Here is a 7680-nt window from a genome sequence, read left to right as displayed (position 1 = left end):
AACGGTAGATTTTGGATATGTTCTGATACCATGTTGAACTTTGGGGTCTAACTCATCCTTACAAAACCGGCTTATAAGGTGAGAAATGCCTCCTCTTTATAAACTTTGATCAAACTTCCTATCTAACCGATCTGAGACTAAATTCACCCCTGAACGACAAGTCAACATAAGACAACTAGGGGTAGATCACAATTAAGGTGGGATTACCAACACATCCCCTCACGCTCGGGACATAATTTCCAACATTACTTTTCTTTTTGCCAAATGCATCTACCACAACATAACATTTGCTTTTCTGGGATGATTGTTCAACTCAAAATCATAATTCTTCGGAAATTCTATCCACCTTGGTCGGCTCATTATTAAATCATGTTGACGATACAAATACTATAAACTCTTAGGAATCGTTGTACACTTCAAATCTGGTTCCAACCTCATCGAGACTCTTGATGCAAACATGTCCTCAAAGCTCAAGACTTGGTATTTTGCATCCAATAGACTGATTTTGTCTTGGAACGCTAATGGGGGTATGAGTAATAATAATACTAAGATCGACATATTTTTCATCATGGTTGTTACGAATTAGGATGCTGGAGCAAGTGTTGGGAGTTTGGGATGAAAATGATAGAGAAAGGGTTCAAAAGGACGTTGACTCTTGTCAAATATACATGGATATATCTTGTATAAAAGTGGAAATACTTGGAAAGCTGAGAAATTGTTTATGGAGAGATGAATAGAAAGGGTATCAAATTAAAAGGCGTTGTTAATAAGATTGTCATTAGAATTATTAGTGTTTTTCAAGGTGTTGATTTCTCAATTAGGCTCTTTTGTGAAACGAAGGATTCAGGATTTAATCCTATTGTTGTTACTTGTAATTTGATTTATGCTTCGTTTTTCCAAAAATTCATAAATGTCTTAAAGAAGAAGATGAACCTAATTCAAATTCAGAGATTTTGGGGATGATCATAAATTTTTTGACATGTCATAGGTGCCACCACATAAGACTGTAAACGTCTGATTCAGCTTGCATTTAACAGAAGGATTAATTTGTATAATGTTGCAAAAAAATAAAGTATTAAAATGAATATTTTAAATCGTAAACGACCAATATGAATTTTGAGTAAAAGATGAAGGACAAAAAGTATACTTGAGTTAGTGAAGTCTGTCATTCAGAATACCTTCTGTATAACTTTCACATTCATTCACAGGCCCAAAATTACTACATGTCTTCTCACGGACCATAAGGCAGAAAATGAGTAGCTAAGGAAGAAATTCAAATGGTTTTATAATTTCTTTTTAAGAGGAGTTCCGTCCATAACAGAGAGCTGAGTTCCTTTTTTCCATAGGAATTGTGTCCCTATCAGCTAAAAGGAGTCATGGTTTTGATGCCAAGATGCTTATGCTTAGAGCTAATACATTCTTGCACTGGGAATGAGGTTAAAGTGTCTTGATGTTAGTTTTATAATTCCATACTTGAACTTTGTTGAGGGCTTTAACCCAATGTGGCCAAACTAACTACTAATGCTATAGTTTTATGCAAAGAGTTTCTATGTTCTAAATTTGCATTGTCAATATAACAAGTGAATATGGCTACTACCATATACTATCATCCATAATAAATCGTATAAATAACAAAGTAAGCCAAGAAACATTGTAGACCCAAAAAGTACCACTTGGTTATGTAAACCAATTATCTAATGATTCAAAATTGATAAACAAACACCTTTACTGAATGAGTTCACAATCTCCTTAAATTCTCTTATAACCTTGTATTTGTTGAGCCTTTGACTACCAGCAACAATTGATAAGTCTACCTTCTCAAGCATTATGCCATTTTCGATCAAAAATTTGGCTAAAACAAGTTCATGCTCGTCTCCACCGAAATTTTCAAATTTCAGAACCTGCAGAGAAGAGATCAAACAATCGGGTGCAACAACAGAACTCAAGTTCTCTTCGGAAAGTGTAGGTATTCCCTGATGAATAATGATAAAAGAAAGAGTCAAAACAAGACTTGTAAAGACTGAAGATACGCAAAAGAAGAAAAATATGGTAATTAGTCACATAAATGGATATTATGTACGACATGCTAGTGGTATGAATACAGTGCAGCCAAAGCTGCATTACTACTTTCATTTTATTAGATAAATACCATACAGATTACTAACCTTGAGAACTAGTGTCTTTAGAACCGGTGACTTTTGAAGTAAGCCTATAAGAACTTCAATTGTAACCAAGCCAAGTTCCAAATGACTCAACTTTGAAAATGCAGGTACTTCAGCTTGCATCAGAATCTGTATTCATAACGTAGCAGAAGGAATGCAAGTTTTATTAATGTTGAGAACACGCTCCCACAAATTAAAGAGAACTTATTTTATAAAAATGAAATGAAATCAATAAATACATAAAGTAAAGTATGCTTACATTCAAGTCCAAGTCGAACTCCTCAAATTTGATAGATTTTGCATGATGGAATTGCCGGAGAAGAAGATTAATAAAAGGAAGGCGTCCTTTTTCTGAAGCATTTTTGTTACACTTTCTCAGAATGATTTTAGCAGAATCATAAGAGGGAAGATGAACTCTCTGTGATATACCATCACCACAGTAATTGAATTCTTTGAGATACAAAGCATTGAATTTGATAGACCGGTTACAAGGGGGGTTATGAGACTTGGCCTTATAAAAGTCATGGTCTTGTTCTACGGAAACAGTTTCAAGTAAAGGAGCTTGTACAATAATATCTTTTCCACTTGACCAATTGCAATTTTTTATCTCAAACTTGTTGAGAAGTGGTAAATTAAGGTTCATGGAATCAATAGAGGGGTCGATTTTAAAAAAGATTCCGGACAATTTGATGAGTTTCAAGTTTCGAAAATGTAGGGAGCTATTGGAAACTTGTATGACGGAGAAGTGCTTGAGTATCAACTCCAATTCTTGTAATGATGAGGTTGAAGAGGAGTTGAAAAGATAATAAGACGTAAGTGCGGAGAAGGGGAGTTTATAAAAAGATGAAAGAATCTTTATCTTCTTAACTCTCCTATTCAAGATATTAGAAATCCATGTATTCAATGCATCATGCTTGTTATAGATGACAAAAGAAAAGCTTTCCAAATCCATTTTGCTAAGAAGAAGTGTCCTGCTGACAAAGTTTACAAATCTTTCCACTTTTCCAAATGTTTCTTTTTTCCTCTCTGTCACTTGATCTATTCGCACTATTTCTAAGTCATTATCAGTTAGGCTAGGGAATTTATGGCTACCACCAAAATAGCAGTGATCACAAATAGTCGAACCATCCTATTATACATCCAATGTCAGTTAGTTATTTAAGATTTTAATCCGGAGTAGATTAAGGATTAATTTACTCATTATATATCAAATATCAAAAGAGAATACAAATCAAGACACTACAAACGACCGTGAGAGAAAAGAAAGACAGTAGTAATAAATTATTTACTCTCACATGTGTTAGTGTCGAACGCCAAAAACACCAACATGCACCAATGTATGTACGACATCAAAACCAATGTGCCATACAAGATATACCTTAAATTTGAAGTCTAAGTGCTACATTGAAAACATACCTTTTTATTTTCAAAGCACATAAGGGTGCAACGGCGAGTGCAAAAACTGCAGAATGCACAACAGCTGAGCAATTCATTATCATCAAGTTGAAGCTTGGTGATGGATGTCCAACGGTTAATCCATTTCTTTGACAATACACAAGTGCGAACAGCTTCTTTTGTTGGAAGCAAAGAAAGAACGTAACTTATAATTGATTCTGGTAATTTGTTGCTAATCATGTCTTTATTCCTTGAACGTGCCCTTTTCATTCGTGTGTTACTTGTAGTACCACCACTCTCCATGTCTATAACAATTTCTTTTCTGTGATTTTTTAGAATCGCTCAAATTCTCAAAGTTGAGATGTCTATGGTGTTGTTATTGAGTTTAGGTTCCACACTAGGTGACAATTTTTTTTTCTCTCTAGTCGAATAATAACTAAACCCTAGAATCTTCCTTCAAAAAAACTAAACCCTTTTTTTTTTTTGAGAGATTAAAAAAACTAAACCCTAGAACCTCTGCAGTCAAGGAAAAAAAAAAACACTAACCTCCAGTCCAAAACAAAACTAACTTCGAAAAACAAGGGTTTTTATGAGAAGGCCTAAGCCCTAAAAGGCCGAATAGTCAAAATGATAGTTTTTATTTGCTAAAAAAAAAAAAAGAGTCGAATAGTTTAATTTTTTGGTAAATTCTTAGGTGCCTTTGGAGTTTGATTGGATACTACATTTAATTGGTATAGACAATGCATAATATATGCAATGTTCAGGGTTCAAATCCCGGCCACCACCAAAAAAAGGATACTACATTTAATTTTAAAATAAATTATTATAAAATTATGATTTCCTGGAATGATTGGATGATGAATAGATGTCCAACCAAACTTCATGGATACCATTGTGTGTAACATTTATTGTGACAAAAAATAGTTTTACCTTATTTTTTATTTTAAACTAATTAATGTGTCAATTCAAAAGAACCAAACATGTACAACAACATTAATTTAATATGAGTGGAATTGAACTCGAATCGCTAAAACAATGTCTTATATTAGAATTTGTGGTTGAGTCTAATACATCTCACAACACCAACTTGTGAGATACAGGTGAAGATTTTCCCCAATTCTAAACAATTGTTCATGCAATCTCTCAGCCAATCTAAGTATCTAAATATACCCCTTCACACACAATACTAGTTTGGTGCATGAATCTATAAATGGTGGGTGACTCGACATTAGAAGTCTGGTGGCAGGTGGCCCAACTGATAGTGGAGAAATGTTTGATGTCATATACATGATATATTGTAAATGGTATTGGGAATGAATTACAATTTCTTTTTTTTTTTTTTTTGGTTCAATAGCCTAGTGGCTAGATCACACACTTTTAAAGTGTGGAGAAGTGGGGAATCCGGGGTTCGAACCCCGGCCCCTGCAAACATTGTCCCTGGTAGCTACCAACTGAGCTACACTTACGGGACGGAATGAATTACAATTTCTATTATGATGGTTATATATATACAAAACAACTTTATGAACCTATAATTAATGAGTGGTGATACATGTACACCTCATGTGGCAATATATCCCTTACCTCCACACAAAATTCTGACACATGGCAACCAGGACCACACACAAATAGAAAAGAAAGTGTAGTTGTGAGATGAATTTACCAAAATATCCCCAATGCATGGGGTGTACAATGGGATGTATGAATAAAGGGTGTTCATGTAACATTTTCCATAATTAATGGAGCATATATGCGAAACTAGGAAAAAGTTGCCAATATGAGTTTGTGGTATATTATGTATAAAGAAACTTAGATAGAAAGTTAACCAACTAGATGAAAAGTAACACTGATTCTCATTAGATTGAAGAGTAAAATACAAAGAGGTATAAATACATACAAGTTGTGATCTACATCATAAATCCGGGAAAAATAATTGCCTATGAAAGTTGGCATAACTGTGATCTTCGATTTATTGATCAATCATAAGCTAGTTTTAAGTATGATCATCATTTGAGTTATTTACTTGTAATTGTCCCCTACAAGTTGGAGTCGTTTGGTATATATTAACCATGGCCAACTTGGACATAAGAAAAGTGAAGGGCTGAGGTAGTAATTAATCAGGGAAAAAGTCTGCAATTTGATTGTGTGAGGAATGATATTTTTCTGTAACAGAGTGGAATGCTTGTCTTTCTCATTCATGGGAATAGAATATATACAATTATTGTGTAACGTTTGGTCAACTATCTAATTATATACAACATAATTATAGGAAAATAATTATAGCCAATTATGACAAAATATTCTATTCTATTCCAAGAAATTAGTGATTAACCAATAAAGGAGCAAGAGCCTGAAACTGATTTTCTAGTTTTAATGCATCCAACCGAGTCTACATATGAGAAACCAAAGGAAATAGAAGAAGACTCTCTTGAGAAGAAGACTCCCACGACCAGTACAACCTTTAAGCTGTCTAAGAACTCTACATGCTGCATTATAATGGATAGTAGTAGAAGGTTTAGATGAAAATTAACTAAGCTACTAAATCATGAAATTAACGTCATATTGAGGTACAAAAGGCAGTCTTTTGTAAGATGGGATATATTCAAAAGACTTGATTATGAAGCTTAATAAAAGGATCAGATGGTGTGGTGATAGGTATAGAGCCAAGCAATCCTGAATCAACCAATAAACTTAAGCAATATTTTCTTTGATACTATGATATACCTTTCTTAGTGCGAACAACTTCCAAATCTAAGAAGTATTATAAGATGCCAAGGCATTTGATTTGAAAAGTAGTGTGCAATGAATTCTTGGTTAGTTGAAAATCAACAAGCGACTTCCCCCTACTAATATTTACAAAAAGGGAGTGATATGAATCCACTTATTGATAATTATGTTGAATTAATAAAGATGTTAATCTTTTACACCATTTTCTGATGGCCTGCTTCAAGCCAAACAAAAGATTTAATCAACTTGCATACTTGATTAAGCCATACGTCTTCGTGAAGCTCACCCTAAAGAAAAACATTATTTACATCTAATCTAATTAATTATAATGTATGTTCCGGTTGTTAATTGATGCCAAAACTAGAATAAGCCCGACTGTGGTAAGTTTAGCAACCGGTGAGTATGTACCAAAGTAATCTAATCCTTTTATCTGGTTATAGCCTTTAGCAACCAATCTGGCTTTAAATCTCTATATAGTGCCATAAGATTTATGTTTAATCTTATAGACCCATCGGCAAACTATTAGTTTGATATTAGGTGGAAGATCAACAAGTAGACAGGTTTCACTAGTTTGCATAGATTGTTTCCAAAATTCATACTTTTTTTTTTTTTGGTCAAGTAGACTAATGGATAGAAATTTACCTTTTACGGTGAATAAATTGGGTGTCTGGGGTTCGAACCCCGACCCTTGCATAAATTATGCAATGCCCTACCAACTCACAGGGACTTCAAGATTCATAGTTACTAGCCTGAAGATAGGATTTTGGTTTAGTGTGTGTAAGGGAAAGACTAAAACGTCCATCTGAGGGTGATAAGTTTAAATAAGACACAAAATTAGAAATGAAATGGGGAGTACCTAAAGAAGATTGATTTGGTGCATCATGAAAACAAGCACAAATGTAGTGTTGTAGATGTGATGGTTGATGCTTAACTCTTGAAGATTTTCAAATTAGAGAAGGGAAGGAACATGTTGATCATCATTTGAGTAAACAAATAAGTCAAAATCTGACTTGTTTTGCAAGTCACTGAAGTACTCCCAATTATGAGTAACATGTAAATTTTGGACAATGTAGGGTAATATGTGTTCATGAAAAGTCACATTTCTTGAGAATGAAGATCAAGAAGAACAGGTCCCTTAAAACCTGCAACATATCCTAGAAAAACAGCTTTTCTTGCTCTACAAGCAAGTTTGGTTCTATGGTTTTGTACAGTAGAAGCATAACAAAGTAAACCAGAAACTTTGATTTGGTACCTATCTGGTTTACTGTTGATTTAATACGTCAAAAAAAATCCAAATTTCGGTCAAATGTAACCTCTATTGTAGCTCTCCTTTACACATGTGATCCTAATCTATCCACAATGACCATCCATTCTCCTTGTGTTGCCGACTCACATA

General features: G+C 34.0%; 1 protein-coding gene across 1 annotated transcript; it reads right to left on the bottom strand.

The window, feature by feature from the left end:
- Window positions 1-1580: 1580 nt before the first annotated feature.
- On the bottom strand, window positions 1581-3860 carry LOC146948805 (F-box/FBD/LRR-repeat protein At3g14710-like). The gene is made up of 4 exons (XM_085748432.1): window positions 3579-3860; window positions 2422-3291; window positions 2166-2291; window positions 1581-1973 (listed from the first exon to the last, which is right to left on the bottom strand). The coding sequence occupies exons 1-4, from the start codon at window positions 3858-3860 to the stop codon at window positions 1695-1697; spliced, it is 1557 nt and encodes a 518-aa protein (XP_085604558.1). The 3' UTR covers window positions 1581-1694.
- Between the last annotated feature and the right edge of the window lie 3820 nt (window positions 3861-7680).

This window comes from Medicago sativa, chromosome 2 (assembly GCF_051527215.1).
Source record: "Medicago sativa cultivar Bolivia chromosome 2, Bolivia_mono, whole genome shotgun sequence".
Lineage (NCBI taxonomy): Eukaryota > Viridiplantae > Streptophyta > Magnoliopsida > Fabales > Fabaceae > Medicago > Medicago sativa.
Note: the sequence above shows the minus strand (reverse complement) of the source record. Positions and strands in the feature narration are given on the sequence as shown.